This window comes from Cervus canadensis, chromosome 10 (assembly GCF_019320065.1).
Source record: "Cervus canadensis isolate Bull #8, Minnesota chromosome 10, ASM1932006v1, whole genome shotgun sequence".
Taxonomy (NCBI): Eukaryota; Metazoa; Chordata; class Mammalia; order Artiodactyla; family Cervidae; genus Cervus; species Cervus canadensis.
This window is the reverse complement of record NC_057395.1, coordinates 3,659,678-3,686,224: the sequence shown is the minus strand read 5'-3', so window position 1 is coordinate 3,686,224 and position 26,547 is coordinate 3,659,678. Positions and strand designations below refer to the sequence as shown.

The following is a 26,547-nucleotide window of genomic DNA, read 5'->3' as shown; positions in this document are numbered from 1 at the left end:
TTGTCTTCATCCAAAGCATCTTCTTCCTAGGGAAGAGCACTAGACAGAGCTGGCGCGGCGACACTCCAGTGCCGGCCACGCAGAGCAAGATGTTCTAACGAGAGGTTGTATAGATAAAACATTTGGGGTTCTTTAAAAGCCAAACTTTAGAAATAAACGTGTAGCTATGTGGAAAAACTTCATGTTTAAAATCTGAGTGAACCCCAGTTATGGATGAGTGTAGGAAGCGGCCTCCTCCAGGCAATTCTTAACGTGCCTGCCTGCGAAGCCAGTGGTTTCACAGAACTTGCCCCCTTGACCACTGACCACTGGTCCAGGGATGGATACCGTGCCAAGTGCAGCCGGCAAGTAAGACGGCAATGGGCTTTGGGAAACAGGGCTAAGAGAATTGAGTTTTGAAACTTTATTAAGTCTTTTTCTTTTCAAATATCAATGACTCTCAGCTGATTTTATCAAGAGTGATTACAGTCACACCTTCTGGATTGTCCCAGTCAACCTTGGAATGAACACCTGAAAGAAGCTGAAAACAATGGTTCTCGCAATTCCCTTCTGAGCCACCTGCCTTACGGCAGCGTTTATCAACCCTGCTGCCCACCCTCAGGTAAGAACCTAACACCACCCAGACTAGACGGTGCTCTGCTAGCATTTTCCATTGCAGCTGGTTCAAGCCTCTTCTAAACATGTTTATTCGATTGGATTCCACAGGCTACTTTCTGTACTGACCCCAAGGTAAGCTGACTCAGGCACCCAAGAAAACAATGCAAATAACAGATGCTAAAACGAGAGCAACGATACAAGTGAAATGCAAACAAAATTGTCTCTAAGACTATAAAAAACAAAGATATCCATGGAAGATACTGATTTACCCATTTAATAGGTTTCCAACACCCAAACCAAATAAAACACAACCACACCAAATCTAAATTACAACACTTTATTGCAGCATCGGCAAAGGTCAGATTTCTGAAGCTGGTGAAGATCGGGCAGCATTTCCATGTGAAATGTTACAACTTTACAGTTTTGTTTCTTATTTAATTCTACATGCAGAAACTAAAACATGGTAAAAGAAAAAATGCAAAACAGCTAGAAAAAAAGATGTAATCAAGTTGTAGCTTACAGATGTGCTTGCTCTTCAACTAAATTCACTATGCCTACTGGAAAGCAAACGAAAGACAACTATCCTAATAAATTAACAGATTGGCCAGAAACAGACTAAGAACTCTCATTTCTATGTAGTGGGGGGAAAACAAAACAAAACAAAAACAAAAGGAAAATAAAAGCTCTACTGTTTCCATACTTTGTTTAGAGACAGAGGCTGTAAACCCATGAAGGTCAACAAAATCTCCGGATCCCCTTCTCGCTGTCCTTCGTCCATCTTCTGTGGTGTCTGCCTGGCACGCTGTTTGTTTTCAATGATACTTACAATGGGCTCGACTATCCCTGTTCTGAGGCTGGTGTCAGACCCCCCTAAGCCATCTGGGTTCATGCTGTGTGTACTAATCATCTTCACATTTTCCCTTTACCCTAATAGGCAATGTTGTATTACTGACTCTGGTGGATAAAACTGATTTTTCTCCCCCATCCCTTGTTCCTCATGAAAGAGATTCCTAAACAAAAGCCTTCCTGGTGGATTATCTGGTACCTGGATATCTTTCATCATTTTGCTGTCCTGCATGTAAGTTTTCACTAGAAGATTTTACTGCTTGCTCTATACTTTTCTACTATAGTTCTGGAGCCCCCAAATGTATCTTCTTTCAACATGGGATGTTCAATTCAGAGACACTGAAACTCAAATCAAGTTTAAACTCAAGTTCATTTCCCCCATACCATTACCATTACAACCGTCTCTTCTCCGGCTCAGTCATCTCACTGACGCTCTTCCTGGTGTAACTGCTCAGGAGTCAAGTCAACCACCTCATTTCTTGACTGCCATTCTCAAGAGAAGATGAACCCTCACGTGATTTCCATTACAAAAGGCCTTTTCCGCCTTGTCTGGAAGCGTCGGCTTGTTCCGGTGTTGGCAGAGGCTGCTGTTTCTGCCTCATGGCCCCAGCCTGTCCCAGGTTTAGATTCGCAACTCTCTAGACCGACATGCTGAGATGTGTCCACTGCTCTCATTCAATTGCTGGAGGACTCCACTATCCACAACATCAGATACAGGACCTAATGAAATGACACGTGCTGCTGGATCAACGTCTCCTAGAGGCACAAACAGGGCAATGTTAAAGAACCAGGACTGAGGATGCCCCTCCAGCAAGAAAATGCCCCCTGAGCACCACCAGCCACTGTTCACTGACTGCAGAGAAGTCAGTGCTTTTTAGAGAGAGTACAGATTCCTACTGAAGAAACAAGAGGGGGCAGAGGGGCACTAAATAGGGCAATTCTGACAGTGATGGCGAGGGTGGGCCCATCAGCTTTCCTGTAACTACTTTCTAAGATGCTGAAAACCCATGGTTTGTGTCAGCTGAACTGCGTAACCCCCAAATTTATGTGCTGAAGTCTAACCTCTGAACCTCAGAATGCAACCTTATTTGGAGAAAGGGTCACTGCAGATGTAATTAGTTAAGAGAAGGCCAGACTGGAATCGGATGAGCCCCTAATCCAGTATGACTGTGTTCTCACAGTAGGAGGACATCTGGACAGACACAAAGCTGAGGAGAGCCCCACGTGAAGAGGAAGGCAGGGATCAGAAGGTGCTGTGGAAGCCAGGAGTGCCAGGGGCTGCTGGCAAACCACCAGGAGCCAGTAGGGAGCTGGGAGCAGACTGTCCCTCTCAGCCCTCAGAAAGAACCAACCCTGCCTTGACTTTGGATTCCGGCCTCCAGAGTGTGAGACGGGAGTTCTGTTGTGTGAATCACACTGTGTACAATGCTGTCTTTCGGCAGCTCTAGCAAATTAACACAGGTTGCCTACACAAGGCCAGCTGCATTAGCAAGAAACTTCCAGAGACTAAAATGCAGATATGGAAAAGTCTATCTTCAGTTGGATACATGTGCAAGTTGTACAGAACTGAACAGAAAGGGAAAAGGTCAGTAACACGAGTATTCCCTGAGAGAAAGAAACAGTCTCTCTCTGATGTCAAGACAAAGCAATGGTCTAAAACAGAATATTTTAGACAAATGCAGTGAATAAAGGAAAAGTGTTCACAGTCTTTGATAAGTGAGACACACTTGCCATAAAATCTCTCACTACTCTGAGAGTGGTCCACACTCCAGCAACTTTGACATCACCTGACAGCTTGTTAGAAACTAATCAGAACCAGCAGTTTAATGAGAGTCAAGATGGTTAAAATGTGTATTTTAAAGTTTGAGGAGCAACAGTATACCACACGAATTTATAGAGTGTAAACTGTATTAGTACTGACATTTGCCAAAGATGCTATTGTTCAGTTGCTAAGTCATGTCCAACTCTCTGCAACCCCATGGACTGCAGCTCGGCAGGCTTCCCTGTCCTTCACTATCTCCCAGAGTTTGCTCAAACTCATGTCCACGGAGTTAGTGATGCCATCCAACCATCTCATCTTCTGGTGCCCCCTTTTCCTCCTGCCCTCAATCTTTCCCATGATGTTGAGTTTCACAGTTTTTTCAACGCTAGCAGAATGGAAAGCAACTCTGTCCTGCCTTACAAAACACCTGGGTAACTGTATTACTTAGAGTGCTATTGCCATTTTAATTCATTATAAGCAAAACGCTTATACTTTGTTAGGACATAAAAACCCAGGGAGAAGGGCTGAAATTTTAACTTACAGCCCTATTTCAATCCTGATTATAAAATATAAAAATCATTACAATTAATGTCTGAGAGCCTTATCAAAATCTAGAGACAAGAAAAACTTAAAACCGCTTTAATAACCAGGTTTCTAGTAAATTTCCCTTCATCTGCCATACAATGCGAACAATATTAATAACTTTTTAAAGAGTACTAGCTAAGTTAGGAGTCAACTGAAAACAGTTCTTCAGACCTCACAGAATTTCTTCTGCCTTCTCTTATAGGAATTCAGCACCCAGAGAGCTGAGGACCATGGCTCTAGATAAACAGCTTCCCAATGAATCTTGCCCAGTGTTAAAAATAGAAGAAAATAAAGAGGAGCCAAACCACCAAAAGACACCACCCCATCAGCTAATGTTCTTCCACATGACTACACTTCTTCACTTAAATTTAAGTTTAAAAAACAGCAAAAAACACATGGTACTTGAAAGGCTCAGAGACTCACTTTTACACATTTGTGTATTCCTCCCCAATATTCATCCATACCTGCATTTTGAGAGCTCTGGCTTTAAAAATACCACAAAACCATGAGACCTTACAGAGGGTCATTTTAAAGAGCACTGTAGAAGTTAGGATTTTATTTTCCAAATCAGTATTTTAGGAAGAGATTTAAAATAGGTAAAGGAAGTAGCTCAAGAACTGGAGTCTCACAAAATCAGGAAAACAAAAGGAAATGAGAGTGCTGGGAAGCATAACATAGGAAGAAAGTCTATTAAATGATTAAACAGATTTTTTTTTTTGAAGTTTCTCTGTCCATTCAACAAACATTACTGGGGATCTACTACATGCTAGGCACCAAAAGCTGTGGAGGAGACAAAACGGAAAGCAAGACAGGGCTTCCTGGGTCCTCAGTTTTCTGGGGGATGGAGACAGGCTGGCAGGTGATGAAGCACTGTAAGGTTTGGGGAAGCACCGTGACTCAGGGCACCAAGGTGAGACTCCTGGGTATCAAGGTGAGACCAGACGGGAGGAGCAAGAGTTATCCAGAGGAAGGGCCCAAGAGGGTTCCAAACGGAGAGAGGCAAAAGACAGTGTAACTAGGAGAACTAAGAGGCCAGCTGGGTGGGGAGGAGGGCAAAGAACAGCAGGAGAGAAAGCCAGTAAATAGAGTGCACCCTATCATCCAGGGTCATGTTATCAAGTGAGGAGCTGGGACTTTATCCCACAAGCCATGAGTAACCCTGAAGGATGTGAGAACTCAGTTTGACAAACCAATTTCCTCAACTAAAATTTGATTAGAGTTGTCTGAGTATATGTGAAGTGACAGTCACTCAGTCATGTCCCACTCCACAACACCATGGACTATTCAACCCATGGAATTCTCCAGGCCAGAATACTGGAGTGGGTAGCCTTTCCCTTCTCCAGGGGATCTTCCCAACCCAGGGATTGAATCCAGGTCTCCCACAATGCAGGCAGATTCTTTAGCAGCTGAGCCACAAGGGAAGCCCAAGAATACTGGAGTGGGTAGCCTATCCCTTCTCCAGTGGATCTTCCTGATACAGGAATCGAACCGGGGTCTCCTGCATTGCAGGTGGATTCTTTACCAACTGAGCTATCAGGGCCTGAGCATACAGTTCAAAGTAAAATGTTATCAGGAACACAAATATTCTTACTGAGTAAAGACACAGGCTGAACATCTGCATTTTCTGCAGTGCTACTACTCCAGGGATGGACCATTTCTGCAACCCCAGCACCTCTCTCCTATACCCGCTCGCCTATTCCCAACAACACGTTGATATTTGAGGGCTCTGATAGCCTCAGTCTGAACACTAATACCCCGAGGCAGACCTGTAAGAGCAGCGAAGCCTATGTCACTTTTGATAATAACCCAAACACAAGAGAAAGAACGAAATTGATGGGGAAGGGTCTTCAGATCAGATCCTGGCAAAACTTTCAACAATTTTGTTTCTTAAAAACAAGATGAAAAAAAAAAAAAACAAGATGAGTGAGGTCTTATTCGGGAATATCTTCTATGTGAAATACCTTACAGTTTTAGTTATTTCACATCAGGCAACTCAAGTTTAAGAAGAACTGGCACGAATCCCAGCAGGATATTTTATAATTTAAAAACAAACAAAAAACACCTAAAAACAAACTCAATCTGCATGCTTCAAAGTCTAGCAACAGGTTTTGAGTTTTTATAAACATTATGATTACTTAACACTGGCTTAAGAAATTCTAACAAAAAAGCCTGTGACTTCTCTCCAATTAATCAATAACTAGCCCTCTCTATAAATGCAAAAGAGAAAATCTTTAACAATCCAATAAAGTCAAAGAAAATGAAAACCAATACTGGTATGACTAAAATCAAGATTTTATAAAACAAAAAAAAGGTAACTATTTTATAAACAGGTTTTTTTTTGTCCCCTAAAATATCTACAACTCAAAGACTTTTCTATTGTGCTAATCCTTGGGCCTTTATCATTAGGTATAATCCAGAACTATCTAACTTCCTCACACAGACACCATGAAAAAGAACTAGCTAAGGCAGAAACAAGCGAGATCGTCATACCTCCCACCAGTCTTAAAGATTAGATCCGCATTAGGCGCTCCCTTTGGGTGTTGGTAACGAGGCCGCCGCTCCCGATTGGTGTTTGCTGGAGCTGGGCGTTGGGCAAGAGACTGCAGCATCTCTGTAGTTAGGAGCAAAACAGAAAAGGCGTTAACATTGGTAAATGTACTTCTCCCAATAAGCAAATAAAGGGAGATCAAATTTATTAGTTGTGTCAGGTAGCTAACTAAAGAAAAATCACCATTATATGGGCTAAAATCATTGAGCAGTACTGGAAGAGCAATCAAGAGAGCAGACATGCTCTTGTGCACCTTATAACACCACGCTCCCTGACCGTCAATGGGGCCACAACTCTGTGTCTTGTGAGGCAGTGAAACAGTGTCAGAAGCAGTAGAGTACAACAGCTGGGAGCATGGTGTTCAGAGCTGAACAACATTAGATTGGATCCCAGCTCTGCCACATACTAGCTATGGGGCTTTTGGCTCAGTTTCCCTAAATATAAAGTTTCATTTATCTCATGGAATTATTTGTGAGGGTTAAAAGCTATGATCAAGTACATAAGCACCTGGCCATAATAAGCACCTCTACTGAGTGTTAGCTACCATTATTTATTATTAAGAACACTGAGTATTGGCAATTCCCTGGAGGTCCAGTGGCTAGGACTCCATGCTTCCACTGCAGGGGACATGGGTTTGATACCCAGTCAGGGAACTAAGATCCTGCATGCCTTTAGTCAGGACCAAATAAATAAACACATTTATTTTTTAAAAAATTGGCATCAACTGAAAGAGAAGATTCTAAAAGTGGGATTTAAAGATAGAAAACCAAATATTTATTTACATAACAATCTCTTGCACAAAAAGCAGTCTGTGAGTACAACACTATATAAAAGCCATGTTATGGCTCTGAGGGCCTTTTAAGGTGTCTGGACTCCATATGTAAAGTTTAGCTAATCCAAGTGTGCTGAGTATGTCTGCATTAAAACTGGAATCCTAACTTGATGACCTCAAATCTGGGAGGAAGAGGGTCCTCAAGACCAGGATTCCCAAACAGACAAGAGAGGATATTTGCTGAATAATAATTTGCTCACAGTTGACTGGCAACACAAGGCAATTAAAACTTGGTACTACCTCACCTGCAAACCAGCTCTTACAGTATAGAATCTAACTGAATTATAAGGGAAGCAAAGTATGATTAAAAATTACATTAGTGTTATTTTATAAATAAGTGAAAGAAAAATAAAGACAGAAAGGAATACAAAAAACAATCAACTTCTCAGGCTAAATATAAACAAACATGACATGAAAAGGAGAATAATAGCTCTGACGTTGTATATTTTAAAAATCCAAAAGGCATCACAATTTTCCACTTCTGTCCTGGAAATGATTTGATACCTTGATAATCTTCTTGTTCTTGCCGTTCATTGATATCTAGTGTGAGCTTTTTCATTCTCATCCTCTCTTCTTGTTCTGCTTGTTGCTGGTTCCAATGATTTGCAGCAAGTTGGGAAGACATGGGTACATTAAGGATCTTAAACTGAGAAAAAAAAGTAAAGAAACCACAAATGGCTTCAGAAAATCAAGAAACAAAGATTTCAAATAAATCAGTGCATGCATTCATTCTCAGTCACTCCCAACTTGGACCCCTTGGACTGCAGCCTGCCAGACTCCTCTGTCCATGGGATTTCCCAGAGTAGGTTGTCATTTCCTACTCCAGGGGATCTTTCCCAAAACAGGGACTGAACCCAAGTCTCTTATGTCTCCTGCACAGGCAGGCAGATTCTTTACCACTGAGCCACCTGGGAAACCCAAATAAATAAGTAGAACTAAATGAGGTTAGAAAATTAATTTTTCCTTTCCTAATAAGTCAATAAAGACAATATCATCTCAAAACATAAACAGACAATAGTGTTACTCTACTTAAGAGAGAAACCCATGAGGGTTGGGTAAGAAGTAGAAGGCCATCAGGCTCAACGTCCATGAAAAGCAGACACTCCTCTTTCCTGCACGCTGTCCGGAAGCAACACATCTAATCAGCAGGGGATCACTGTCCACTGTGCAGACCCTGTTACACATGGCTAACTGTCAGAAAGGGTTTTATACAGCAAGCTGTAATCTGCACCCTTTACATTTCTATCCCCTGGAATTAATTCTTCCCTCTTGACTATACAGAACAAATCTAGTCCACCTTTACGATTACCAAGTCTTCATATTCTAAAGATAGCTGTGATGCTGGAAAAGAGAAAGAGTTTAGCAACTGAACAATTAGTTATGGGGGAATAATTCTTATCTATGGAATGTTTTGTTTTTAGCAGGATGTTCCTGGTTCAGGATTGTTAACAACTATTAAACCAAAATAAATATCTTTTGCATTTGTTTGAAACAAAAATTCTTTAAAACATTACATAATGGCTCTATTACATTAAAACTTTTGCTTTAATAAGACATTTTCTTTCAATTCATTATTCTAATTCATAGACATTTGAATCTAGAAAGAAATTATCAACAGTATTTTCCTTTCTTTTCAACTATTTACTTCACTGGTACAAATTTTTCTTTTCCTACTGACTACAGAAGAAAGTTATTTCTGGGCACAAATTTGGTCCACAAAGAGATCTTTCACTTAAGAACTAAAGATTCCTATAAGGCTACGCATTTCACATTTCTAGAAAAACCGTTGCACCAGAAGAACCAACACCCAAAAGTCAAATAAAGAAAGAAAAATCAGAACAAAATATACTTTCTTCTTCAAACCACAAAATAACAGTGATGTTTCTTTAAATAATGTTCCTAAAGTTGAACATATTCCAAAATTCCAAATAATGTTTATGAGTTGAAACTTAACTTAATAACCAAGTACTCTGAGCTCTCATTTTATGTTTGCTAACATTTTAAAAATAAAGTTCAATAAAAATGTTTCCTTAAACAAAATCTCACTAAGAAGGACTTCACTCCTCATTCTGAAGTTACATGGGTTACACAGTATATAATCTATCTACTTTGAACCAAAAATATTTCTGTTAAAATACAGACACATAGTCTTACTTTGACCCATAGAATTTAGAATTCAGGACTACTGAAATGAATTTACTTTTCAAAGCTCAAAAGTTTCTGAAGGTAGGTTTTAATTTTATGCCTACACATTCTGAAAAGATCAAAAGGGTGTGCAAACTGACACAGGTATCGTGAATTTTTCATATGTGCCTCAGAAAACAGAGGGATGAAAGAAGAAAATTGATTATTTATTGTTGTATAAGTTGATCGCCCCCCTTCATGGATCACTGCCTTGTTGTGGTGAAGTGGCTTGCATAACTCAATAAAGCTATGAGCCATGCCATGCAGGGCCACCCAAGATGGACGGGTCATCGCAGAGAGTTCTGACAAAACGTGATCCACTGGAGGAGGGATTGACAAACCTGATTATACCACCTGGGTATACCTAGTTATACCCAGATTATACCTGATTATACCACCCAAGTACACCTGCCGTGAGAACCTCATGAACTGGATAAAAGGACAAAAAGATACGACACGAAAAGGTAAGTCCCCCAGGTCTGAAGGTGTCCAATATGCTACTGGGGAAGAGCAGAGGAAAATTACCAACAGCCCCAGAATGAATGAAGCAGCTGGGCCAAAGCAGATACTATACTCAGTTGTGGATGTGTCTGGTGATGCTGCAAAGAACAGTACTGTATAGGAACCTGGAATGTTAGGTCCATGAATCAAGGAAAACTGGATGTGGTCGAGGAGATGGTAAGAATAAACATAGACATCCTAGGAATCAGCGAACTAAAATGGATGAGAATGGACTAATTTAATTCAGATGACCATTGAATCTACTACTGTGGGCAAGAATCCCATAGAGGAAACGGAGTAGCCCCCGTAATCAACAAGAGTCCGAAATACAGTACTTGGGTGCAACCTCAAAATGACAATAACCTTGGTTCATTTCCAAGGCAAGCCATTCAACATCACAGCAATCCAAGTCTATGCCCCTACCACTGATGCTGAAGAAGCTGAAGTTGATCAGTTCTATGAAGATCTAGAAGACCACCTAGAACTAACGCCTAAAAAAGGTGTTCTATTCATCATTGGGGATTGGAATGCAAAAGTAGCAAATCAAGACATACTTGGAGTAATAGGCAATTTTGGGCCTTGGAGAACAAAACGAAGCAAGGCAAAGCTTAACTGAATTCTGCCAAGAGAATGCACTAGTCACAGCAAATACCCTTTTTCAACAATGCAAGAGACGACTTTACACATGGACATCATCAAATGGTCAATAGCAAAATCAAATTGATTACATTCTTTGCAGCTGAAGATGGAGAAGCTGTATACAATCAGCAATAACAAGACCTGGAGCTGAGTTTGGCCCAGATCATCAGCTTCTCAGAGCAAAACTCAGGCTTAAACTAAAGAAAACTGGGAAAAACAACAGGCCAGCCAAGTATAACTGAACTCAAATCCTGTATGAATTCGTAGTAGAGGTAATGAATAGATTCAAGGGACTAGATCTAGTTAACAGTGTGCCTGAAGAACTATGGACAGAGGTTGTAATACTGTACAGGAGGTGGCGAACAAAACCACCCCAAACAAAAAGAAAAGCAAGAAGGCAAAGTGGTTATCTGAGCAGGTTTTACAAACAGCGGAAAAACAAAGAAAAGAAAAGCAAGAGAGATAGGGAAAGGTGTATGTAAGAGTTCCAAAAAATAGCTAGAAGAGATAAGAAGGTCTTCTTCAATGAACAATGTGTAATAACAGAAGAATACAACCAAAGGGGAAAGATGTAGATATCTCTTCAGAAGAACTGGAAACATCAAGGGAGCATTCTGCCCAAAGATGGGCACAATAAAGGATAAACACGGTACAGACCTAGTAGACGCTGAAGAGATCAAGAAGAGATGGAAACAATACATGGAAGAGCTGTATAAAAAAGATCTTAATGAACTAATAATATTACTATGATGTTGTGGTTAGTCACCCAGAGCCAGACATTCTGGAGTGGGAAGTCAAGTGGGCCGTAAGAAGCACTACTGTCAATAAAGCCAGTGGAGGCAATGAAATTCTAGCAGAACTCTTCAAATCTCTCAAAGATGATGCCATCAAGGTTTTACATTCATTACATCAGCAAATCTGGAAGACCCAGCAGTGGCCACAGGACTGGAAAAGATTAATCCTTATCCCAATCCCCAAGAAGGGTAGTACCAAACAATGTGCTAACCATCAGACAATTGCACTCATCTCCCATGCTAGTAAATTCATGCTTAAAATCTTACATGCTAGGCTTCAGCATTATGCAAATGAAGAACTTCCAGATGTCCAAGCTGGGGTTAGACAAGGATGAGGAATAAGAGATCAAATCACCAATATTTGCTGGATTATATAGAGAAAGCAAGGGAATTTCAGAAAAACATCTGTTTCATTGACAACGCTAAAGTCTTTGACTGTGTGGATTATGACAAACTGTGGAAAGCTCTTAGATGGGAACACCAGACCATTTTACCTGTCTCTTGAAAAACCTGCATGCGGTTAAGAAGCAACAGCGAGAATCCTGTATGGAACAACTGATCCATACAAGATCAACAAAGGAGTACGACAGGGCTGTCTGCTGTCACCCTGTTTGTTTAACCAAACAGTGAGCACATCAGGAGATATGGCGGGCTGGATGAATTACAAGCTGGAATTAAGATAGGCAGGAGAAACATCAACAACCTCAGATATGTGGATGATACCACTCTAAGGGAAGAAAGCAAAGAGGAACTAAAGAGCCTCTTGATGAGAGTGGAAGAGCCAGCTTAAGAGTAAATATTAAACTAAGATCATGGCATCTGGCCCCATTACCACATGGCAAACAGAAGGGGAAAAGGTGGAAGTAGTGACAGATTTCCTTTTCTTGGTCTCCAAAATCACTGCGGACAGTAACTGCAGCCATGAAATGAGAAGACAACTGCTTCTTGGCAGGAAAACCATGACAAACCTAGACAGTGTGTTGAAAAGCACAGCTCCTGAACTTTCTTTGCTACATTGACACATTTACTGAGCCTTGCTTTTTCTTATTTAAAAGGAGCTTTAGGAATATCTTTCTGTGAAGATCAACTTGTTGTTGTTGAGTCACCCAGTCATGTCCGACTCTTTGTGACCACATGGACTGCAGCACACCAGGCCTCCAAGTCCCTCACCATCTCCTGGAGTTTGTCCAAGTTCATATTCATTACATCGGTGATGGCATCCAGCTACCTCATTGTCTCAGTGGTCACGTATGGTTGAGGCAGCTGGACTATGAAGAAGGCAGAAAGCCAAAGAATTGATACCCTCAAGCTGCGGTGCTGGAGAAGACTCCTGAAAGTCCCTTGAACAGCAAGAAGATCAAATCAGTCAATCTTATGGGAGATCAACCCTGAATATTCTCACTGGAAGGACTGATGCTGAAGCTGAAGCTCCAGTACTTTGGTCATCTGATGTGAACAGATGATTCACTGGAAAAGTCCCTAATGCTGGGAAAGATGGAGAGCAGAAGAGGGCGTCAGAGGATGAGATAGCTGGATGCCATCACCGATTAATGAATACGAACTTGGGCAAACTCCAGGAGATGGTGAGGGACTTGGAGGCCTGGTGTGCTGCAGTCCATATGGTCACAAAGAGTCGGACATGACTGGGTGACTCAACAACAACAAGTTGATCTTCACAGAAAGATATTCCTAAAGCTCCTTTTAAATAAGAAAAAGCAAGGCTTAGTAAATGCGTCAATGTAGCACAGAAAGTTCAGGAGCTGTATAGGAATGGGAACCAATTCTCATGTGATAGTTCAGCCTACGGAAATGAAGTTGCCATGTACTGCCCTTGACAATTATTAAAAAAACAAAAAAAAACAAAAAAACAGGAAAAGTCTACTCAGAGAACTAAATTATCCCTAAAAAAGAAAAGCAGAAACTCTAGACTTTGAGAATCCTGCTAGCCATGGTAACCAGCAGTTCCAAGTGCTAAAAAGAGTACTTTTACAAAGACTCCAGAACCAAGTCTAGGGTCTTGATCAAAAATAAGCCCTATTTTTCGAGGGACTGGGTGGAAGATGAGGGAGAGGGGAAATGTCAGGGCTCAACTCTGGCCTGAAGGTGAGAAAGTAGGGAGCTTTCATAAAACCTTGGTAACCCTAAAGTCTAGGATGGAGGAAAGTCCTGCTGACTGGAAAGGAATTATGAAGAATATCTGACAAAGATCTAGCAGTGCTCAGAAGCGAAGTCAGTTAACTATTTAAATGTGAGTCATGATAGAAAGCCTGTTCCCAGCCCTCCATTCTGTGATCCTAACTGGTATTCAGCTTTCACATCTCAAGACTTATTTGCACTACAGCAAAATGATGGTATGCTCTACAACTCTGATCTTTTGAGTAACAAGAAATTACCTGACAAAGCAGAGATAAAAGATGAAGGTAGGCACCATCTCCTTGAGCCTGTTCTGGAAGGGAAGGAACAGAATGTCCCTCCCCTCACAGAGGATATTCCGGGCCTTCCTTGGTCACCCTCTACAACAGCAGTCTCCCTCTGATCACCTCCTCCCCACCTCAGTTTCCTATCCTCTTAACTTGCTTTATCTTCCAACAGAGCACTGTCCTTAACCTGACATTATTTCTTGTCTGCCTCTCAATACTAGAATGAAAGCTCCAAAGAGAGGAGGGACTTATTACTGCTGTATTTCTGCACGTGGAACAGTGCCTGGTACGTAACAAGTCAACAATAAGTAGCTGTTAAATGACAATTTAAATGAACGTGGGAACCAGGTATCAGACTGGTCTAACAAGCTCTTCTAGCCACCATATTTCATAGATGCTTCTGTTAATTATAAGATGCACCATTATTTTACATACCACTAAAACAGAAAAAAATGCTGTCAATTATCCTAAGATTCCATCAACTCTAAGAGGCAGCTTAAACTCAGAAATAATAATAAAGTATGAATTTTTTTTTTTAACAGGACTAGTAATAAATGATGTATCTTCGAGTTAGATCTGGGAGCCGGGCTCCATTTCCTTCAGAGCACTTTCCACAATCAGCAAATATAATATTATGCTTGTCTCTCTCCCTCAGCTGGTGTGTGCTCACATGGCCAGGGGCTACATCCTGTTCATCACTGTAGCCTCACACTTGGGCTGGTATTTGGCAGAGCAGACAAATAATATTTGAGCACTGAATGTATGAATCAAAGTGATAGCTTAGCAGACAGGGAAATGATTGTGAGGGCCATCTGTGAGATAAGGGAAAGAAAGAGGAGGTGGTTTAAGGAGAATGGAGGAGAAGGATCAGGGGTCCGAAAACAATGGTTTTTTTATTCCAAAAGCAATTTGGCAAGTGAGCATTTTTTCCAAGATTATCCGCCATCAACCTCCTTTCCTTTCTCACTGTGAGCTTCCTACTCAAAGTCAGTATGTGTATCTTCTAACAAATGCATATGACTTAAATTTTAAATGTTCTTTCCATTAAAAAACACCCATCTACTTGATGGAAGTTACACGTGTCTTCTGTGCACATAACAGATAAAATTATTTCTACCACTGAATACCAGTCTTTTCCCCCTGTATGCAAGAACCCATAAAACAAAATTACCACTTACACTTGGTAACTACCAAGGAACTGGGAATATACTGTGGACAGATTCTCACCTGTTGCTTATTGCCTTTTCTGGTTAACATGACAAACGGCATTGTGTCTGCAGACTCTGTCTCTCCCTCCCCACCACCAAGTGGGGGTCCTTTCCTTAGCTGGCTTTTGAGGTGCAAGGGAATGGCAACATCAAGCTGGTGCACTTTAACAGATTCGCCACTTCGTTGCTTAAAAACAGAAATGAAAAAAGTGTAAATAGCTCAATAAGTTGTTTCTAATTCCTTCAGTGCTACACTTCTTAGAACAATCATTAGAGCCAAGTAATCTTTCTGAAACCAGAGTCGCCGCCCACCTGCACACACGCCTTGGAACCATATGATTTGGCTCCTGCTGACGGGTCAGGCCTCTCCCAAACTCACACACATGGTGCTGCAGGTTCTACTGTCCTGTGTGAGTACACGGTGCCCTCTCATTCTCCCTCAGGGCACACGTCTTCCTTTGTAGTTATCATGGGCCACAACTGCCTCCTTACCCATGTGAACCCCTACCTGACCGACGAGTTCATCACTGCGCCCTTTCTCTGGTGCGTCCTGCTGTGAGCACATGCAGTCAGTGCTCAGTATTTAGGGGTGAACAGATAACTTCCTACTTGTTAGTATCAATTCTTTTTAACATTTACACTGGATTTATCAACCAATTATTGAAACAAACCTTCACTGATGGGTGACTTACTACACATTAAGCCTGGAGATACTAACATTAAAAAGATAATCTCTATTCTCAAAGATCTCATAAGCTTGTTAAGTAAGAAAGAGAAATCAATTACGATTCATCTGAGTTGTGTATAACGTGTACAATAGAGTGACTACATGCGACTGGTTGAGTGCGTGGGTGCTTTCACAAAAGGTTGAATGAAAACGGGACATTTGAGAACATTAAAGACTTCACAGGCCTTCTTCCAACCAGATGGTAAAAGAGCAGTTTGGGGGATACACAGAGAATTTACACAGGGGAAGAACAGGTGCAAAAGCAAAGATGTGAAACAGCAGGTGCATTTAGGGAACTGCAAATAATTTTCTAAATCTGAACGAATGGAGCACGAATGAGGAAAGAGCTGAACATGATATTTCAAAGCTAAGCAAGTAATGCTAAAAGGGCATGAAGGTATTAAAACTTCTTTACTGCCATTTAAATAGTCTTTTGATATAGGCACCATATTTGCAAGAGACTTGCAAATCAGCAAAACGGTAATAAAAGTGTAAGGTTTTATTGCTTTGGATTTCTCAGCTCCAACTGTTAGAATTTGCTTGAAGTTCTTCCAAGTTCATAAGATTATTTATAAAGACTTTTTAACTTAAAATTTGAAACAATCATGTCAGAGGAACCTTGATATGTAAATTATCTTTCCTGATTATAAAACTAACATATTCTTTTCATAAACTAATACAAAAATATATTATCAAATGTGTCCATACCAATTCCTACAGCTTATTCCTATAGGAATTATAATTCCTATCTCCCTCTGCCTGACTCTAAGACACAACAACTATTAACAATGGGTCCTGTCCTTCCAGATTTTTTCTTGCATATATACATATATGAAACATATATATACATGACATATACAATGTAACACATATAAACAGGAACAATCATGATGACTATTATTCTATACTAAACTTACATGTTTCTTCTTCTTTTAGATTCTGTATCTTGGGCATCTAGTACAGAGCTAATTATTTATTTTATTGGCCCTCTACTGACAGCTTAGACTTTTTTTCTATTACAATGTCACACTTTTCATGCACTTGAGAGACTATTAAGGGTACACTTTTAGATCAAATGGCAAGTCATTCTGACAGGTTTACTAAATTTCTCTCTAAAAAAGGCTAGACTCATTTACATCTACCAAGTATAGATGTTTACCCACACTTAACCACAATAGGTACCATCACTTTTAAAATCTTAATATTTGATGACCTGATAAAAAGGCCCTTCATAGTTTGCTTGTCATTTGATTGTCAGTGAGCTTTAGCACTATATTCTAACAACAACAAAATGAGTCATTCATTTCTTCTCATTGGTTTGTACAATCTCTAGCATAGTACAGATACTGAATCCTGTGTTGTGTCAGCTATAGATTTTTTTCTCCTGGTTAGTTATTTCTTCACTTGATCTTAGCCAAAAGGCCGAGAAGCGATTTAGTTATTTCTTAAAAGATTTCTGTGGCATTTTGTGTTGGAAAGTAGTGTAACAAATGGTTGATAAGAGACTATACCACTCACTACCCTTTCACTTTAAGCAAGTTTTTTTTGTTGTTTTTTCCAAGCCTGTTTCTTTAACTGAAACATGGGAATACGAACAGTATCTAACAGCTAACGGCACTGGATGAAGAATAAACATAAAGTCAATGCAGTGCTCAACAGTCTTTAGTCATTAAAATTATTTGAGAGATCTGCAATTAATTCTGGGGTGGAAATTAAAAATAGAAATCCAGCTTTATTTTTTATTGACCATTTGTTGAAGATACTATTTTCCCTCACATGGTTTGAGATGTTAACTTCATCAAGATTAAACTGCCATGTTCGAAGGTCTATTTTAGATTCCGGTGACTCACTCCAGTATTCTTGCCTGGAAAATCCCATGGACAGAGGAGCCTGGTGGGCTACAGGCCATGGGGTCTCAAAGAGTCGCACACAACTGAGTACACACGCAATGCAATCCAAGGTCTATTTTAGACCCTCCTCTGTTTGATTAATCTATCCATTCCTGTACCAAACTATTGCTATATGTTTAAAATGTTTATTATCTTGTATGTCACACTTTATTTTCTCCAAGTTTCTTAACTGTTCGGTTATTCTTTAAGAATTTAAGAATAATTTTATTAGGTTCATTCTGCATCCATGTCCCTGTTCTCTACCTCCAACCCTCACCCCATCCCCCAAATTTCCCTGATGGGACAGAATGAGGACTGCATGAAATTTAAGGACATGATTTATGGAGAAATGATGTCTTCACAATACTGTGTCTTCCTATGATTTTTAGCAAAAGGAAAAAGTCTGTACAACTGTTCATTTTGGGTATCTGATAATGATTTAAAATCGGGGCCTAAGAGTGGATGAAATTTTCTCCTATACATAAACACAACTGCAAAAATATGAATTCAAACTTCCCTCTTCTCTGATCACATCCTCTCACCCTTCCAGCTCACTTCTTAAGAACTCTCAGTAAGCGATGACCACGGAACCACACTGAAATCTCCCCTTCCTTTGACTTCATCAGCTTTTCCACCTTTTCTAAATGTTGGGGCTTGTCAGGGCTCAACCCTGAACCTGCTTCTCTTCTGTCTCCACACTTTATATCTGGATGAGCCAGTTATTGCCATGGCTTTAAAAGTACTCTAACAACTGCTCTGTTTATGTTTCTCTTCTGCTCTCTAGACATTTCCACTGACGCCTTACAGGCTCCTCAAACTTACCAAGTGTAACTCTTACTTGCACGCTCCTGTTTCTTAGAGACAAGCCAGTGGTCCAAGCCATAAGGCTGGGTATCATCCTTGACTCCTTGGGCCCCACATACTGCTACCCAATCAAGCATGAAATAAATCCAATTCATTCTGCCTCCAAAATAGTTTTCAAATCCAGACTTCTGTCCATGTGCCCTGCCACTCTCCTAGACAGATGACCATCATCTCTCAGCTAGGTTACCACCACACAGCCTTATAACCACATCCCTGGTTAGTCTCTCTGCTTTTAGTCCCGTCTCAGGAGACCAGGGTTTGATCCCTAGGTCAGGAAGATTCTCTGGAGAAGGGAATGGCAAGCCACTCCAGTATTTTTGCCTGGAGAATCCTGTGAACAGAAGAGCCTGGTGGGCTACAGTCTGTGGGGTTGCAAAGAGTAGGACATGACTGAGCGACTAACACACAGTCTGAACCAGCTCCGTAAAGGACTGTGCCACTCCCAATTACCTGTCTCATGCTGTGACCCTCTCACAGACAGACTATGTTCTATTACTACTTGAGCCCTTTTTAAAGTTTTTCAAACAAGTACTTTTCTGCCCTGATCAGGACCTCTGACACAGTTTTATACATTAATCCTAATTTTTCACCTAGGTGGTTCCTCTGTACCTGTCTTGTCTGAAAGTCATGATCTGAGAAGTCTTCTCTAATTATCTTATCTAAAAAAGGCTCTTCCTTTACACTCTACCAAAGTATTCTGTTCTTTTGGTTCCTGAGACTAATGTACCTGCACTGCTAATTTATACATTATCACAGCTTTTGGCCTTAGTAGCGACAATGAAAGTAAAATCCATCTTCTCTAAAGAATTATTCCATCAGCATGTACTCCATAAATCTTTTATCTTAAAAACACCCTCCTCTTTCAAATGACTTTCTCTAGCCACATGCCCATTTTTCTCCCCTTTCTAGTAAAAACTTCTCAAATCAGCTCTACCTGTATCCAGTATGTCCACTTCTCCCTTTTCCGTTTTCCACTGAGCCCACTCCATGGACCTTTCACCTACCACTCCAATGACAAAAGCCCTCAAATCACCAAAGGGCTTAACAATAGCTACAAATAGGGTTCATGGGCTTTTACTCCTAACTACAGGAAAACATAAAACACAATTACCTAAATCACTGTAAGATGGAGCTTTTAATAAAGTCCAGTATCTTAATATCATGAGTACTTTAAACATCAAATAACCAATATTCTTCTAGATATTTATATACAAGTTATTCAAATTATAAGTCAAACTAAAGAATTTACTAAATTAAATTTCCCCAAATTCTAATCTTCTGTAGTTTGACTCCTAAACAAACTGCAAGTAAAGGGTCTTAGAAAGAGGAGAAAAGGCAGAGGGTAATACAATAAAATTACTCTGCTCCAAGTCTGATAACACTTATTTTTTCTATTCTATTTCAAAGAAGCATAGCAAATCACGATGTAGGATGCTAGAAGTATTGGCAGCCTGAAACTGACTAAATTAGGAAAAGCTGCTGCAGAGGTAAATGTTTAGATAACAGAGACTCTCCAATCACAATCAAGTGTGCTGCAATATTTTGTATCGAGTACTTTGGAATAGAGCAACATTTAATACCTGAAGGTTTTCTAGCATCATTTTATCCAGAGCTTGAATGAAGTCCTCATCTTCTACACAAGGTACATGTTTCAGTCCACCTCCTTTAATCATTACCTCCTTATTAAAACAAAACAGAAACAATTCAAACTGGGAATTCTAACTGTAATGTTTTATATGGCAGAGCCTTCTGTATTGATAACTTGTTCAACATAACTCAAAGAATGAGTTAGGTAAAATAATAGCATTATTAAATATTCAAAGAACTTGCAAATAAAGAAAAGTGTTTAGATAAAAAAACAAATCAAAAATTAATTTCTAAAGAAATATTTCAATAATCATAAAAACCAAAACTTTGGTGGCTAAAATTGAAATATTATGAAAATGATGCACAATTTCGAAGAGCAAAGTTTTAATGATACGTACAGTATTTTCTTCATCAGTTTCATTCTCTTTATTTGAATCCGTGAGATAATCTGTATTCTCTTCCTCTTCCTCCTCTCCTTCATCATCATCATTATCAGAACCCTCCTGAAATTGTTTAACAGTTATAGAAGATTAAAACTTTTGAAAAACTTTACTAATAATTTTACATGCCTTAAAAAGATGTTAAAATTTATGTATAATTATTTATTATTCTCCAGTTTCAGCCTTTTATGCAATCTGCCTAGAATGTAGGGCAAAGTCAGCTGGCAACTCTTACTACACACCAGTAGCTAAAAAACCTATTTAACATCTTCCACTGACCTAGTAACACAAAGATCCTTTTTAGAAACTCATCCATGAATTCCACAAGGAACAAGTTTCTTGCACCTTTCATATTTTTCTCCTTCCTAACAAACTTGAGACTGATTTTTCTCACAGCAGTTCTTTAATACCCATGTAACTCTGCAATGAAAACTGACAATTCAAATGTAACATCATCGCCATTTGAAAGCAATGACACTACATTTTATAAAGTATCTCACTGTACAAAGCATCTCAGGGTGGTTGCTGCTCACCCAGTTCTGAAGAAGGACGGATAAGCTTTACTGTCTTCATTTTTGTATGTGAAAAAACTAAGGCTTGGAAAAGTTAAGTGACCTGCCCAAGGACATGTGCTTTTTTAAGCCGAGGAGCTAGACATTCTGACTCCCCTTGCTGGTGGCTTTCAAGTATTACATCTCCCCCATTCTCTGTCAGTACCCCCACATCCTCGTCTATCAGCCAAAATTCCTCTTCAAATGGAAGACTGGGAAGAACTCCAATGGATTTTCAGAGAGACACAAAAAAGAAACCACAACCAAAACCAAAAAACACAGCCACATGGTGGCAGCATTCCATTTGAGTAACCTTTCAACACAATTCACTCCCACTTTGTTTCATAAAAGAAAAAAAAAAAATTCTGCACTTCTCATTGTGCTGCTTCTCATTGTGCTGAGAGAAATAAAGTGAATGAGAAATAATTCCTATGAGAAAACAAATGATTTAAATTTGTTATAATACACTTAATATACCTAGCAATTAATTTCACAAATCTAAACTATTAATACTTTATAGATATTTGAAAACTTCTAGAATTTCTGAAATGGAAATATTTGAGCAAAGTACAGAAATGCATTAACTTTTTGGACAAAGTTCTATAATTCAAAATTAAATTTGCATTAGAAATGCACTTAAACTGGCTCTTGCAAAAAATTAATCATTTCTTAACACTGGAAAGATACTTCCTATTCAAAAACTAAGCTAAAATGCATGAATTTTTTTCTTTCACCAATTTTTATATTACTTTGGCCACCTGATGCGAAGAATTGACTCATCTGAAAAGACCCTGATGCTGGGAAAGGTTGAAGGTGGGAGAAGGGGACGAGAGGATGAGATGGTTGGATGCATCACCGACTCAAAGGACATGAGTTTGAGTAAACTCTGGGGGCTGGTGATGGACAGAGAAGCCTGGCGTGCTGCAGTCCATGGGGTCACAAAGAGTTGGACACGACTGAGCGACTGAACTGAACTGAGGTGTTAAGAATAACTTCAAAAGGCCATCCGGAGCTTCGAAGAGTTGTGGAGCAAGATGGAAAAGAAAAGTACAATGTTTCTGAAGAGTTCCACTCCAGCACTGTTCTTTTCTCAGTTGAGGCAAATATTTATAGAATATTCTACACATTGTCCTTACTACTTTATAATCAACCCATCTTCTCTTTCTGAAAATGTTCTCCTATGTTTGGAGGATAGTCATGGGAAAGGGTGGTTAACGTTACTCTCCTGGGTGGGAGAGTAACAATTCCAATTCCATTTCTTAAAGTAAACCAACCATATTCCTTTCACATCTCCTCCCAGCCAAGGCTCAGGAGTCATCCTGTTGAATTTGTTTTTCCATTTAGCAAATTCACATATATTATGTATAATATCCACTTTACAACCAGAAAAGAAATACTTTAAAATGATACCATTTTTAAAATTATAAAGTTCACTTTTTAAAAGGTGAAATGCATTTGGAGAAAATATCACAACTATTCAAATGAGGAATCTATAGGAAAATGAGCTATTCTTTAATGTCACATTTACTGAGGATGTTTCACTTATTAGACTCTTTATCAAATTAGTGCAAAATCCATAGACAGCCATAAGACTAGTTTAAAAATACAAAATGGAATATTAGTCTACACTTCTCATTTCCTTTTGTTGCTATAAAATACTTAATAAGCCAATTTAAATTATATAATTGAATGTTTCTATGACCTCATTTTTTAGAAAAGTAATATAGCAATGTCTATTTCATAGAAATGTATTATAGAAACATATTCCAGTTCTAAATTTTTATCAGCTTATTTATATCTACTTTAGGGGAGCTATCAGGTTGGAAAGAGAAAGTGATGACAAGACTGTACTCTTTATTTGAAGTTTGCTAAGAGAGTAAATCTTAATAGTTCTCATTATAAGAAAAAACATTTATAACTATGTGAGGTGATGGATGTTTACTACACTTATTATGGTAATCATTTCCGTCTCTCTCTCTCTATATATATATCAAATCACTGTTGTATGTACACCTTAAACTAATGCAATGCTATTATCAACTATATCGCAATAAAACAGGGAAAAGTGGTAGCCTATAAATGCTAGCCAATGTTAAAGTGAAAGTCGCTTAGTCGAGTCCAACTCTTTCCAACCCCATGGAGTATACAGTCCATGGAATTCTCTAGGCTAGAATACTAGAGTGGATAACCTTTCCCTTCTCCAGGGGATCTTCCCAACCAAGGGATCGAACAAACCCAGGTCTCCCACACTGCAGGTGGATTCTTTACCAGCTGAGCCACACAGGAAGCCCAGCCAATTTTAAAAGCCAAACAAACAAGCTGCCTTTTATACAATCATTCATTTTTAACAGCGAAGCTATTTGCTATGTAGTCAAATTAAACAAAATGTTCATTAATAGCTACAGACCTTTAGGGCTAAAAGAAACAAAGACTTAGGGATTTTTACTTCTAACTATAGAAAATCTTAATTACCTTATATGATGGGTCATTTAACCCACTCCAGTATACTTGCCTGGAGAATCCCTAGGACAGAGGAGCCTGGCAGGCTACAGTCCATAGGGCTGCAAAGAATCGGACACAACTGAAGCGACTTAGCATGTATGCATGCATGGGTCGTTTTTCTTTCATGCTAAATGAAGCTTTTTAAAAATCTAGTTTAGGGCTTCCCTGGTGGTTTAGTGGTTAAGAATCCACCTTGCAAGTCAAGGGACACCAATTTGATCCCTGGTCTGGGAAGATCCCACATGCTGTGAGGCAACTAAGCCCATGCACCGCACCTACGAAGCCTGTGCACGCGAAAGCCAGTGCTCAGCAGCAAGAGAAGCCACAACTACGAAGCCTGTGCACATTAGTTTCAGAGCTAGTGCTCAGCAACAAGAGAAGCCACCACAATGAGAGGCCGTCACACTGGAACCAGAGAACACCCCCTGCTCATCACAACTAGAGAAGCCCATGTGCAGCAATGAAGACCCAGCACAGCCAAAAAGCCCAGTTTATGAATCTATCTTATGACTGCCTTAAATAATCTATACTCCTTTACACATTAAACAACTCATAACCTCCAAACATTTGCATTCTATTTACTATAATCTAAACTTAAAAATTTAATAAATCCCATTTCCATAAAACATTGTATTGATTATAAGTATTGATTATACATTTAAACTTTTTCAGTATTTAATTAAAATCCCACTTGTAAACAATCACTCTCTCCTAAATGCTTTTAGCATCCAAGCACAAAAAGCCATACACATGATGTCATATTATAAGCTTAAAAAGTGAAAAGGTCCTAATTTCATGGTATAAATTTTATTCATCAGTATGTTACTGTTATTCTTACCCGACTTTCCATTTTCCTTAAATATATATTAATGCAGACAGAAGAGCATAACAAACCCTTACTTACTCATTACACAATTGAACAATGAGCAGCTAACGGTCAGTTACAGTGTCTTCTACATCCCTAATTCACTGCCCAGTCTACTTCCAGATGATGAAACAAACCCCAGACACTCAATCTTTTAGGTGGAATTTTTAAAACTTAAAGCAGGTTTAGAAGAAAAAAGTGGGAAGAATTAGAACTATTATGTTGAATCATACATAAAAATGACAGTTTGGTAGAACAGTCATTTCATACAGTCTGGCCTAATAGAATTGTAACAACAAAGATGATGGTACATGATGATTTTCAGATTTCCTATACTATCAGATCTGGGGAAAAGAAAGTTACTAATATCTAGTCAGCAATTTCTTCATAAAACCCATAGGTTAAAAAGTCCACACTCAAAAATGATATTAAGTTACAGAGCAGATCAAGTAATTTTTTGTCTTCAAATTGCTTATTAAATAAAAATTCTAACCATACTGATGGTTACATGTCATTATACTTTTACCTAAACTCATAGAAAGTATACCACCAAGAGTCAACCATAATGTAAATGATGGACTTAGGGTGATTATGACGTGTTGCTGTAGGTTCATCAATTGTAACAAATGTACCACTCTGGTGGGGGATGCTGATTGGGGGAGATTGTGTGAGTAGATAGGAGAAGGTGATATACAGGAAATCTTGCTATCTTCCCCTTAATTTTGCTGTGAACCTAAAACTGCTCTTTAAAAATGCTCTTAATAAAAAAAATAAAAATAAATAAATAAATAAATAAATAAAAATGCTCTTAATAATAGTAATTTTTAAAAATCCTATGATCAGTATTTTCTTACTCATAAAAAACCCCTCTGAATTAATCCAACAGTCTTATAATAGATATAAACTACTAGTTACATTTACTCTAATAAAACTAAGAGGAAGATCTTCTTAAAAAGAAAATTTTGGCTCATAAACCTAAATACTCTTGCACAAATGTTATCTATCTGCTGTAAATAAAAGTCATCACCTCTTCCTCTGGCTCATTCACTTCACTTTCATTTCCAGATTGTTCCTCCGTTTCAGCTCCTCCTTCTTCTTCTTCTTCATCTTCTTCAAGATTTTCTCCTTCTGTCATAGAATCTTTAGAGTCTTTGTCATTTACTAGGCCTTGAAGTGAGAAGAAAATAGAAAAGACTTTACAAAACAAGATAAAGGCAAATTTTCCACAGTGAATATTATACCACTTAAAGTATACATGAAGATAATTCAAGTCATGTTCTCAGTTCAGTAAATTAAGAACAGAATTTAAAGCTATTTTAAGAACCATTTAAAAAAACTAAATTAGTCCTTTATTTCAACAAAGGAGCACAGATCCATTTCTTAAAAACTAGCAAAAAAAATTTTTTTTTCTTTTTAACTTTCTCAGAGCTTCACACTATCTCAGTCTCAGGTGAACAAACAGTACAGCACATATGGTGCAGCTTTAGCCACACACAAGGCAACCGTGGTCACATACTTTATCAAATGGCATTTCAAGAATCTCTAAAAACTTAAAGATACAATAAAATTACATTGCTTTAATATAGAAATCACATTTGGCTATTAATTTGAATATCTGCAAATTAAGACTGAGAGGAGGCAGATACATGGTAACACTTCTAACATGTGTGTCATCACAGAGCTGTTTTTTCCTTCCTAACAGTGTGCTCCTCCAGAGGCAACATCCTGGTGTGAATCTGGGCCACCTCCCACGTTCATCCACATCTCACTGCCTAGTAAATTCTTCTTTATTATCATTCTGAGTTCCAAACTACACTCTACTTTGAAGGTACACATTCCACAGCCTCATCTTTTCCCCACACTTCCAAGTCTTAATCAAGCCTTCTCCTGTAGTTGGGGCAGACTCTTCCGTATCATAAAGCATACTTCCTTGGGGTCCTGCTCATCAGATTGCTTCTCAATATAGAATATTTTTCAATATGTTCTTTTAAATCCTATACATTCTTCAAATTCAGTCTAAGTTTCCTTTCCTGCATAAACTCAATGAGTATTACTTTTCCTCCTACTTGTTCCTAAAGCTACTTGGAGAATTGATCATAGCACTCTGCATTTAAAGATATACTACCATGCGATGGTTTTTCTAATGATTTCAATAAATGTTATGTCACAGTATAAAGCCTTTGAGAACAAAAAACTTCTTTTATAT

At 39.0% G+C, this 26,547-nt stretch overlaps 1 protein-coding gene across 1 annotated transcript in view; it reads right to left on the bottom strand.

The window, feature by feature from the left end:
* Positions 1-920: 920 nt before the first annotated feature.
* UPF2 (UPF2 regulator of nonsense mediated mRNA decay) overlaps positions 921-26,547 on the bottom strand; it is a 90,350-nt gene continuing 64,723 nt past the window's right edge. The window contains exons 16-22 of the mRNA XM_043480684.1: positions 25,369-25,508; positions 20,382-20,486; positions 19,977-20,075; positions 14,936-15,103; positions 7,675-7,816; positions 6,281-6,401; positions 921-2,199 (exon numbers count right to left, since the gene is read on the bottom strand). Coding sequence (XP_043336619.1) covers positions 2,190-2,199; positions 6,281-6,401; positions 7,675-7,816; positions 14,936-15,103; positions 19,977-20,075; positions 20,382-20,486; positions 25,369-25,508 — 785 coding nt within the window. The 3' untranslated portion in view covers positions 921-2,189. The remainder of the gene's footprint in view (positions 2,200-6,280; positions 6,402-7,674; positions 7,817-14,935; positions 15,104-19,976; positions 20,076-20,381; positions 20,487-25,368; positions 25,509-26,547) is intronic.